General features: G+C 38.6%; 1 protein-coding gene across 4 annotated transcripts in view; it reads left to right on the forward strand.

Moving 5' to 3' along the window:
- CEP192 (centrosomal protein 192) overlaps window positions 1-12,431 on the forward strand; it is a 137,907-nt gene that overhangs the window by 60,502 nt on the left and 64,974 nt on the right. For all 4 annotated transcript variants that reach the window (XM_036009352.1, XM_036009351.1, XM_028523803.2 and 1 more), the window contains exons 16-17: window positions 3,606-4,437; window positions 4,522-4,645. In XM_036009352.1, coding sequence (XP_035865245.1) covers window positions 3,606-4,437; window positions 4,522-4,645 — 956 coding nt within the window. The remainder of the gene's footprint in view (window positions 1-3,605; window positions 4,438-4,521; window positions 4,646-12,431) is intronic.

The following is a 12,431-nucleotide window of genomic DNA, read 5'->3' on the forward strand; positions in this document are numbered from 1 at the left end:
GAATAAAACCTTCCTATTCTGGAAGCAGATGCCTGAAAGGACTTTGATCCACAAGCAGACCAAGTGAATGTTGGGTTTCAGGGCTTCTAAGGAAAGGTTAACAGCCTTGCTTTGGGTCAATGTTGCTTGCTACAAATTGAAAGCAACCCTTAGTGTTCTGGCATAATGAGAACTCCAGGGCCTTCAAGTGTAAGAGTAAACACCCATTTCCAGTGTCCTATAGGAGCAATAAGAAGTTATGGGTGACCCAGTACCTTCTCCAAGATGCCCTCCTAAATAGTGATGCCAGCAAAATTGAGAAGTAGTGTTTGGAGAGTAACATACCTTTCAAGATTTTGCTTATTGTAGATAGTGCACTCAGACATCCTTCTTTTATTGGTGTTCTTCATCTTAATATCAGTGTGGTGTTTCTCTAAACACCACCTTTTTGATGTAACCAATGGATCAAGGAGTTACAGTAGCTTTAAGGCCTACTACCTGAGGAGGACCTATTCTGAGGCTATTGCTGCAGTTGAGGAAGACACTGATGCAATTCTGGAAGGACTACAACATCGGGAACCTTGTTTGGGTTTGATGTGATGTCACCAAGGAGTGTATGAATGGCATTTGCCCCCACCCTTTAGTTCATGGCCGTGAGTCATACATGTAAGTTCTTTGGCTTCTCCATATCCTATATATTCTTAACCTCCCCCTGTCTACATTATACCTGCTATTTATGCTTCTTATTCCCTGTACCTTTTCCCCCATTCTCCCCTCCTCCCTTGCCCGCTGATAACCCTTCGTGTGATTCTGTGATTCTGTTCCTATTCTAGTTGTTTGCTTAGTTGTTTTTCTTTTCTTTCTTTTTAGGTTCAGTTGTTGATAGTTTTAAGTTTGTTGTCATTTTACTGTTCATAGTTTTGATTACCTTCTTTTTCGTAGTAAGTCCCTATAACATTTCATATAATAAGGGCTTGGTGATGTTTAACTCCTTTAACTTGACATTATCTGGGAAGCACTTGATGTGCCCTCCCATTCTAAATGGTAGCTTTGCCAGGGAAAGTAATCTTGGATGTAGGTCCTTGCCTTTCATGACTTGCAGTACTTCTTCCCAGTCCTGTCTTCCCTGCAAGGTTTCTTTTGAGAGATTATCTCGTAATCTTATGGGAACTCCTTTATAGGTAACTCTCTCCTTTTCTCTTGCTGCTTTTAAGAGTCTCTCCTTATATTTAATCTTGGGTAATGTAATTATGATGTGCTTTGGTGTGTGCTTCCTTGGGTCCAACTTCTTTGGGACTCTGAGCTTCCTGGACTTCCTGGAAGTCTATTTTTTTTTTTGCCAGATTCAGGAAGTTTTCAAATAAGTTTTCAATTTCTTGCTTTTCTTCTTCTTCTGGTACTGCTATGATTTGAATGTTGGAATGTTTATAGCTGTCCCAGAGGTTCCTAAGCCTCTCCTTATTTTTCTGAATACTTGTTTCTTTATTATGTTCTGGTTGAATGTGTACTTCTTCCTTGTGCTCCAAATCGTTGATTTGACTCCAATATCCTTCCCTTAACTGTTGTTTCCTTGTGTATTTTTCTATATTTTACTTTGCATAGCCTTCACTTTTTCCTTTTATTTTGCAACCATACTCAACCATTTCTGTTGAGCATCCTGATTACCAGTGCTTTGAACTCTCCATTTGATAGGTTGGATAGCTCTTCATTGCTTAGTTCTGTTTTTGGAGCTTTAATCTGTTCTTTCATTTGGGCCATATTTTTTAGTTTCTCGGAACCTGTTACTTAGGAAGTGGTGGAGCGTTAGGTATTTGCCAGTGTGGGGCCCTCCACTTTGCTGCGTTGTGGCGCTGTATGTGAACAAGAGGTCTTGTTTGGCTCTCAGATAGCTTTTAGTCACTTCTCCTGCCTCTCACAAGCAAATTGGGCCCTTCTGGTGCTGATGACCTCATGGGTGAGCTTGAGTACATTCTAGGACCTTGTGGGTCTCCAACCAAGTCTCATGTGAGTCTAGGAGTTTCTCCTGCTAGCACAATTACCACAGGTTTTTACAGGCAGAGGTTTTGAGTCTTTATTTCCCCACGCTGGAAACCTGGGTTGCACAGCCTGTTTCCCTCCTCAGTTGTTCCTCCTGGTTTATGTGCATGCAAATATGGGACTGCCTAATCCGCAGGCCATCGCCTCCTCCACCCAGTTGTCCAGCCACTGCCTTCCTGCATGTCCTCTCTGCTCTAGCTGCCTGTCTCTGCCCTTCCTACCAGTCTGAATTAATGTTTCTTCTTTTACTTCTTGGTTGTCTGACTTCCATAGGACAACAGTTATGTTTTCTGGCAGCTCTTTGTTTTTGTTTTTGTTTTTAATTTGTTGTTGTCTTTTTTTTTTTTTTTTTGGTTGTGTGAGGAGGCAAAGTACATCTACCTATGCCTCCATCTTGGTCAGAAGTCCTCAGCATTGTCTTTTAACTCCTTAATTATGTTTTAGATTTTATGTTAGATCTTACGTTTTAGATGTTTATGTTTTGATTTTAGATTTGGTTGTGTTTTGGAGTCTGATGTGTTCTGGTTCTTCCACAGGTCATTTTTCTTGGGTTTGGGCCACATTATCTTAGAATATCATGTGTCAGTTGTTGATTGAGGGGTGTACTTTTATAGGATAAGTTGTTCACAGGATTTATATTTGCTTCTGAAAGGGAACAAAGAACTCTAGCACTCTCAGATCACTTTAATCCAGTTTCAGAGACTGAGCTGATTTAAAGCTGAGCCACAGTCCTCAGCAGGATCAGTTGAATTTTGCTTCTTCTTTCCTCTTTCCCTAAAGAGAAATGTTGACCAGGTCCACCCCCTGCTGAATTGGCATATTCTGAATGGAGGTTTTATACCCTTACTCTGATAAGAACAGCTTTGCTTAGCTTCTTTTTGAGGTTTAATGAGCTACCTTTTTTGTAGCAGCAGATCCCCTAAGGATCTTCCTTAATGGACTTACCTCTTTGTCATTCTTTCTTTTGAATTTTTGCCTCATAGTTTAATTAATTAGTTAATTAATTAATTAATTTTAAACCTCTCTGATGCCTCTTAAGGGGTATCTCTGAATATATCTCCAAATCTTCTTGCTCTCAGGAACAATTCATTTACAAAACTTTTTCTGGTATTACTGGAGGCAGAAGTCTTTACTTGCACATCTGAATATTAAATAAGCTTATTTCTTTGCTCTGGTTCCATTTTAGTTTTTACCTATGATTTCTATTTATATCTTGCCTATAAATTATTCTAACAATTTAATTAAATTATCAGGAACTATACTGGGCAGTCACTCTGGCACATTGGCTTCTCAATCTTCTTATCTTAATATTTTGGTTTTAAATTATTCTCTGATTCAGGTTTAGCATCATTTTCCTCAAGAAGATTGTTTTGTTTTGTTTTTTAACAATTGATAATCAGAGTATATACATAATCCACTACTCGATTAAAGTTGATGACATCTGTCATATTTCTTTAGGATATTTAACTGTTATACCACTAATGGTGCTGTTAAATCTTGTGTAGCATTTATAAATAAAAATTAAACTAATATGTGCCTCTCTGTGGACCTGAAATAAATTTATCTGATATAAGTTTTCTCATTCATAGGACACTTTCTTCATGGACAGCAAACCCCAAAGCTGCAAAGGCAAGCTTCCTGAGGGTGGCGATTCTATACTCAGGATAAGCACGATTGCTTCAGCTATTGCAAATACATCAGTGAGTACTGATCCTGCCCAACTTGCTGCCATGATTAAGGCACTTTCAAATAAAACTAGACAGAAGACTTTGCAGGAGGATGGTAAACAAAAGGACTCTTCCGTTTTGCCTCATTTCTTATCTAATGATTCTGAAAAAAGTAATGGATCCAGTGCATTTGATATGGAGAAATACCTTAAAAAAACAGAACTTAGTAGTTACAAAAATGGACTGGAAAACTTTTCAAGAGCTGATGTGTCTGACATTTGGGATTTATCTTTGCTAAAAGAAGGGATGACAAAGAACATCCATACAATGGATTTAGGTGCTTCTAGTATAACTATAAGAGAATCAGAAGAAAATACAGCAGCTATTTTTCATGGTGAAAATGGAGAGAGCGAAAACCAGGAATCATTTAGAACAATAAATTCTTCAAATTCAATTCTTACTAGTATAAGAGAGTGTGAGAGTGCAGTAGTTGACGTGAAGACACATTCCATTGATGACAAATCACCAGATACTGGTAACAGTGAAAAAGTTACCTCAATATCCATTTCAACGTCTAATAGTTATTCATTAGTAAAGAGCCCCAGAGTAACATCCCTTTGGCTGTCAGGAGAGTATGAAGAAATGCAAAATAATAGAGAAAATCAGAGGCAAAATGAATGTGTTAGTGAAACAAGTAACAATGAAAAGCATGTGAGTTCTGGAAACCATTTCTTAATCTCACCTAAAAATGTTGGTAAGTATCAGTAATTGATCACATTCACAAAATTATGCAAGTTTTTTTTTCCCATTCTCATTAAAAAATACACCTTTCTGATAGATTTGAAAAATCCTCCTGAGCATGGTGGACATAGTTCAGAAGATGACCAGGATAGCTTCAGACCTTCCACTTCTCCACTGAGTCACTCTTCTCCTAGTGAAATTTCTGGAACAAGTTTGTCAGGGTAGGTACTTAAAAAAAATAATAATACATGCTCAGTATAAGAAAGTTGGAAAAAAGTATACAAAAGAAAATTAATTAGAGGTTCATCATTCAAAAGTAACTGTTGTAAATGTTTCGTGAATTTCATTCAAGCCAGTTTTGCGTGAAAATTTTTATACTCTTGTTTTTCACTTATAATAATAATTCCCTGTATTTAAAAGAAAATTAGCCCTGGCTGCTGTGTCTTAGTGGATTGTGTGCTGTCCTGAGAACTGAAAGGTCACCAATTTGATTCCCAGTTTGGGCACATGCCTGGGATGTGGGCCTGCTCCCCAGTTGGGGGTGTGTAAAGAAGAAACCAATGGCTGTTTCTCTAACACATTGATGTTTCTCTCCCTCTCTTCCTCTCTCTCTCGAATGAACGAATAAATGAATGAATGAAAATTAGTTATGTTACACATTGAATAAAGGATTTGTGGTGGTTTACATGCTTTTGGTAGATATAGGTTGATACTTACTATGTACTGTTTCCATTTTAGTGATAGAGGAGATGGACAAATTTGCTCATAAAATTTTTTCTGTGTTTTGACCATAGAACCATGCAAACTGGGCTTTGGCTACTTGTTGCCCTTTTATATGACCCAACGATTTGTGTTGAAGGAAATAGGTTTTTATTAACAGGATTCCAACCTAGATGGGGAGCTGAGAGCACTCCTGCTCAGAGCCCTTCTCTCCCACAAGACCCAGAAGTTCCCTATACATTATCTGTCCATCAGCCAGTCATGCAAACAGGTCTCTATCCTCTCTGGCATGTGCACTTGTTGGTTTCAGAGTCGCCATCTTCTCACGGAAGCTCTTTCCTTCTGCATCTGGAGTGTGCTGCTCTTAGTCTCTGTGTAGTGGTCCAGGACCCATGAACTATGCATTGTATCCCTGAGGTTGGTGCCCAGGGAGGCCCATGTTCCAGCATGGGATTCTTCCTTTATCAGTAGGCTCCCATACATATGGTGTCTATGTACCTGGTGGGCCTGGCATCTTCCTGGCCCCACGAGCTTTCCTGTCCATGCAGGGAGCAGAGCCAGAGGCTCAGAATATCCAAATGCCAAAAGCCCAGAGAAAGAGCTTGCACCAAGTTCCAAAACAAGGGTTTGACTTCTTGGTACCAAATGCCTGTACCAATAGTGTGAGAAAGAAAAGGCTTTTCTGCCCTTTACTTTATAAGGCCCTCCCGAAATCTTATGAGTGCAGGAAGCCAGTGGGAGTGTCTAGCTTTTCCTAGGGTGACTCAATATTTGCCTTTTTTGTCAGCCCCTGGTATCTTTGACCCTCTTTTGACTGCCATCTGTGTCAGGGCAAAAGTTTCCCAACCACACACAGGCGCATATGCATCTGCCCATCCAGGGTGGGGCATTGGGCCTCTGCAGTTCAAGCAGGGTCTTTGTCAAGCAGGGTCTACCCCCCACCACTATGTCATGAATAACTCTGTCAGTGTAAGCTTTCACAGTCACATTGTCTTTATCTACAGCTTGCCCTGGGCAGCAGCTTCCTTCCATAGCCCATTCCTTCAGGAAGGCATGGGCTGTATTAACCTGTCTTTGTTGTGCAATGTGCCTTAAGTAATTTGCCATCTTTTGTGTCTGTCCCCATCACCTTTTTGCAGGATTGGGGCAGGGGTTCCCTTGGACCTGGGGTCTCCCCTGTTTTCTAGGGACCTCTGGTCATCTGCCCAATTGCAGTTCGTTTCCTTAGGATAGATATTTGAAAGTGAAATTACCAAGTTGAGAGTAAGTCTGTTTGAAGGCCCTCCGTATTAGCAAATTATTTCTAGAGTGTCTTAAAGACTTGCACTCTTTCTTAACTTCACTATGTGGTGAGAGTTTGGATTTCATTGTTTTCTGATCATAATTTTAAATAATACAGCTTTGGACTTTTTAAAATCTTACAGTATTTGCATTTTTAATACTAGTAAGATTGATAAGTTCTTTTTCTTCTAGAAGAAAAAAGATTTTATGCATTTATGGAGGGAGATAGAAAGACAGGGAGAGAAACATTATTATGAGAAACATTGATTGATTGCATCTAGTATGCGCCCTGACATGGGGCTGAACTTGTAACCCAGGTATGTGTCCTGACTGGGAATTTGGATTTGAACCAGAGACCTTTTGCTTTGTGATACAATGCCTAACCAGTTGAGGCATACCCATTAGGGCAGTAAATGCCTTTTCAAGAGTTAGAATGAGAATCCTTTTACAGGTTTTAGGGACAAGTTTATCAGGATAGGTATAAATTACTTCAAGTTATAAGAACTTTTTAAAATTTAAGTTTTTGAAAAGCCTGTAAGTTAATGTTATTCAAAAATTATGCATGTTTATAGGTATATGTGTGTATGTATATATAATTTTTGAACAGTGTAAGTTGTTTAGAAGTATTTTATATGTATTCATGGTTAGACATGTATGTATGTGTGGGCATATTTCCCTTCATTATGCTGTTCTCATCTGCCTAGTTCCCCAGTCCCCTTAACAGAGAATAGCTGTTATTAGTTTCTTAGGTATTGGTTTAGGGTTTCTTTTTGCATTTATAAGCAAATATGAATATGTGTCCTTTTTTAAGTATATTTTATTGATTATGCTACAGTTGTCCCATTTTTTGTCCCTTTTATCCCCCTTGATCCAGCATCCCACCTCCCACCAATATTCCCCCCTACCCCTAGCTCATGTATGTGGGTCATACTTATAACTTCTTTGGCTTCTCCATTTTCTATACTATTTTTAACCTCCCCCTGTCTATTTTGTGCCTACCATTTATATTTCTTATTCCCTGTACCTTTTCCCCATTCTTCCTTCTCCCTCTCCCTGCTCATAACCCTCCAGGTGATCTCCATTTCTGTGATTTTGCTCCTGTTCTAGTTGTTTGCTTTGTTTTTCATTTTTGTTTTGTTTTTTTTCTAGGTTCAGTTGTTGATAGTTGTGAGTTTGTTGTCATTTTACTGTTCGTATTTTTGATCATCATCTTTTTCATAGTTTAGTCCCTTTAATATTTCATATACTACGGGCTTGGTGGTGATAAACTTCTTTTACTTGACTTTTCTGGGAAGCACTTTATCTGTTCTTCCATTCTAAATTGGTAGCTTTGCTGGGGAGAGTAATCTTGGACTAAGTCCTTGTCTTTCATGCATTTGAATACTTCTTTCTAGCCCACTCTTGTCTAGGTTGTCTAGTATTCATTACTTAGTTCTATATTTGGAGCTTTGATCTGTTCTTTCATTTAGGCCATTTTTTTTTTTTTTTTTTTTTTTTTGTCTTGGTGTGTCTGGTAGTATTAGGCAGCAGAGCCTTAGGTATTTTCCAGGGCAGGGAAATACACTTTGCATTGAGATGCTGTGTGTAGGGGAGGGGTCCAAGTAGGAGTGGTATCACTTGCTCAGCTCTCAGCCAGCTTTCAGTCACTTCCCCTGTTACCCACAAGCAAATTAGGCCCTTCTGGTGCTAATTCCTGGATGGGTGGGTTTGTGTATGTTCTAGGACACTGTGGGTCTCTCCAATAAACTCTTCTTTGAGGCTTGGAGTTTCTCTTGTTGCTGCAACCCCCATAGATTTTTACAGAAAGAGGATTTTGTAGCTTTACTTTCCTGCACTAGAACCCTCCGTGGCACAGTCTGTCTTGCTCCCCAGTTGTTCCTCCCCATTTATCTGCAATCAAATGTGGGACTGCCTGCTCCAAGAGCTGCCACTTCAACTGGTCTGCCAACCACTGCCTCACCTGCCTCTGTCCTCCAGCTGCTTCCTTGCAGCAAGACCTCTGACCCAGCCGCCTATTTCTGCCCCTCCCACTGGTCTAGATGAATTTTCGTCTTGAACTTCTTGGTTTTCATACTTCCATACAGTTCGATTTTTCTGGCAGTTGTGGTTATTTTTTGTTTTTAAATTTATTGTTGCTCGTCTTTTAGTTGTGTGAGGAGCCAAAGTGTACCTATCTACACCTCCATCTTGGCCGGCAGTCCCAAATTTGGATACTTGTTCCCTTCTTGCCTGTAAAATTTCTTTGAGTAATCAGCTGATAGTCTTATGGCATCTCCTTGGTAGGTAACTCTCTTTTTTCTTGCTCCTTTTAAGATTCTCTCCTTACCTTTCATCTTAGGTAATTTAATATGGTGTGTCTTAGTTTGTTCCTTCTTGGGTCCAGTTACTTGGGATTCTGAGCTTTCTGGACATCCTGAAAGTCTATTTCCTTTGCCAGATTGGGGAAGTTCTCCTTCATTATTTTTTCAAATAAGTTTTTAATTTCTTGCTCTTCCTCTTCTCCTTCTTGTTCTCCTATGAGTCAGATGTTAGAAAGTTTAAAGTTGTTCTGGAGGTTCCTAAGCCTCTCCTCATTTTTTTGAATTCCTCTTTTTTTATTCTGTTCTGGTTGAATGTTCATTTCTTCCTTCTGCTCCAAATCGTTGATTTGAGTTCCAGTTTCCTTCCCTTCACTGTTGGTTCCCTGTATATTTTTCTTTATTTCACTTTTGTATATCCTTCACTTTTTCCTCTATTTTCCTACCATATTCAACCATTTCTGTGAGCATCCTGATTACCAGTGTTTTGAACTCTGCATCTGATAGGTTGGCTATCTCTTCATCACTTAGTTCTATTTTTGGGCCTTTGATCTGCTTACATTTGGGGTGTATTTCTTTGTCTGGGAGCACCTGTTACATTGTCAGGGGCTGAGCCTTAGGTATTTGTCAGGGCGAGATAACCCAGGTGGCTGGTTTGTGGTGCTGAATGTTGGGGAGGAATCAGAGAGGGAGCAATGCCACTTGCTTGGCTTTGGGTTGGTTTCAGTCATTTTCTCTGATACCTATAAGCAATTTGGTCCCTTCTGGTGCTGATTCCCAGGTGGGTGGGGATTTGTGTTTGTTCTAGGACCAACCCTGTGGGTTTCTCCATTGAACTCTTCTGTGAGGCTGGGACTTTCCCCAGCTGCTGCAACCCCGACAAGTTTTTATTGCCTATGGTTTTGAGGTTTTAGTTTCCTATTGTGGAAACCTGGGTTGTGAGGTATGTATTGCTCCCCAGTTACTCCTCCTGGCTTATGATGCACAGATAAGAGACTGCCTGATCTGTAAGCTGCTGGCATACCCACCCGGTCTGTTGCCTTGCCACAGATTGTCTCTGCCCTGGCCGCCCATCTCCACCCCTCTTACCAGTCTGGATGAATGTTTAACTCCCTGGTTGTTGGACTTACATAGAATTGAGTTTTCTGGCAGTTCTAAGTTGTTTTTGTTTTTAAATTTGTTGTCCTTCTTTTGGTTGTATGAGGAATAAAAGCATATCTACCTATATTCCATCTTGGTCATAAGTCAAAATAGGAATGAATATATATTCTTGTTGTCTTACCTTTTTATGGTCATTAGACAGTCCTTTACATACTTAATTTTTGCTATGCAGGATTATCTATTACAGCCTTATCTGTATTCTTTTCACTTTGGACATATGAAAATATGTTGATAGGATAAATTCCTGGAAATGAGATTGTTGGGTCAAAGGGTACGTATATTTGTATTCATATTTAAATTAGTAAAACCCCCTTATTGAGGTTCTGTTTTTCCACCAACAGTATAGTAGAGATGTATTTTCCGTAGCCTCACCAACAGAATATCAAATTTTTTGATTGTTGAAGTTCTTGACAGGTGAAAAAAATAGTATGTCAGTATAACTTTAATTCATATTTTTTGTGTGTGATGATGAACATCTTTTCCTTTATATTTCCATGTCTGTCAAATAACTATCATGTTGGTTGCCCACTTTTCTCATGGACTGTTAGCCTTTTTTGTGTCCATTTCTAGGAGCCCTTGGTGTATTAGGAATAACAGGTAGTCCTTTATTTGGGATATGAGTATAGTTCCTGGTTTTAGAAGTCTTTTTTAAAATTGTTTTTTTCCTACATAGAAAGTTCATTAAATTTAATTATGAATTTTTTCTGTGGCTTTATAAAGAGTTTTTATGTTTCTATATTGAAAGGTTTAATAAATAGAAAAATTTACCTGAACAATGAAATTATAAAAAATGTTTAATATTGTAAAACATACTGAAATATATATTTTGAGTTCCTGTGTGTTTTCCAAATTGACCTGGAAGTTTTGCATGTTCAATCTGAAATGGTATGGGTAAGTAGAGCTAAATATCCCTAAGAGAGCTTAATTCTTTCCTATCAGTAACTTCTAATATGCCCGTTTTGAAACAGTTGTTCATATACACAACTACCTCTTATTTAACAGTTAATTTCATAGTTCAGAGGGTATTAGAATCATCTACCCAACCATATTTGAAGATCATCTGACTTTGATGTCATCTACTGATTTTTCTCCTTGCTCTCTCCACTAATATTTGCCTATAAAATTATCTGAGTATTTATCTTTGTACTGTTAATAAATATGCTTCTACTTCAGACACTTGCTTTACCAGTTTTTAAATGATGTTCTTTGATTCTCAGCTGTATTAGTTTCCCAATGACTGCCATAACAAAGTACCACAACTGGGTGGTTTAAAACAGCAGAAATTTATTGTCTTGTAATCTGTAGGCTAGGAGTCCGGGGTCATGTTCTCTTTTAAGCCTTTAGGAAAGGATCCTTCCTTGCCTCTTTGAGGCGATGGTAGTATGAGGCATTCATTGGCTTGTAGATGTATCACTCTAACCTCTCTGTCTCTGTATTCACATGCCTGTCTTTCGAGTGTCCAAATTTCTTCTAAGGACATCATTTATGTTGGATTAATGGCCCAGCCTACTAATTAGAGTGGAACCTCAGTTCTCAAATTTAATTTGTTCCACCAGGCTTTTTGAGAAGCAGTTTGTTCAGAAATTAAATCATTTTTATTAGAAATAATGTAAATTGTATTAATCCATTCTAGACCCCCAAATGATTCTGTTTAACCTTTCTTATATACAGTATGTGTCAAATGTACTCTTTAATCTATAAACACTTTAAAAACAAGAAGGACATGAAATACAAATGAAAATTTATCGACAAGGAAATAAAATGTACAGTAAAAAATGAAAATTTTTGTACACTGTAGAACTTACCTTTACGTTGAGAGCTATTGACTTCCGAATATGAAGAGGAGGGGTGGAGAGATGTTATTGTTTGCAATGGGAGTACTGTTTTTTAAAAAACATCAGATAGCTAGCTGTTCTGGGCTTACTCAGCCTGTGTTTCACTATAAAACTATCCAATGATGTTTTTGCCAGTGTTTTAAGACTTGCCTGAAGTGAAACACTGCATTGTCATTGAATATGTTTATTGTGTGGTTTGCTACTTCTTTGTCAGGTGATATTTCTCAATAAAACTTTGCATTTCTCCCCATTTCTTAAGCATTTCCTTGATTAATGAAGTGGGAATATCCTGTCTTCTTTCTTTTTCTACCTCTTTAATTGCAAATTAAACAAATTAAGTTTGAGAACAGCAGTTCCATTGTATGAGCATTAAAGGGTTGTTAGGTTGAAAACCAAAGTTTTCTTCAGTGACCCGGTACATTTTTTCAATGAACAGCTTGGTCTAGAACTGAATTGTTCAAGATGGGAAGCCTAGGTTTGACTGTATGTCTGCAATGACCCTATTTCCAAATAATGTCATATTCTGAGGCACTGGGGATTACCATATTTTTAGGACTATAAAACGCACAGGGCCAAAAGAGGCACCTAGGTTTTAGAGGAGGAAAATAGGGGGGAAAATTTTGAAGCAAAAAAATGTGGTAAAATATTTAATAACCTGGGACCCCACTCCACTGCCGCCCCCTGCCCCCACACACAGCGAGCCAGGTAAGCTA

Source organism: Phyllostomus discolor, chromosome 9, assembly GCF_004126475.2.
Source record: "Phyllostomus discolor isolate MPI-MPIP mPhyDis1 chromosome 9, mPhyDis1.pri.v3, whole genome shotgun sequence".
Classification (NCBI taxonomy): Eukaryota; Metazoa; Chordata; class Mammalia; order Chiroptera; family Phyllostomidae; genus Phyllostomus; species Phyllostomus discolor.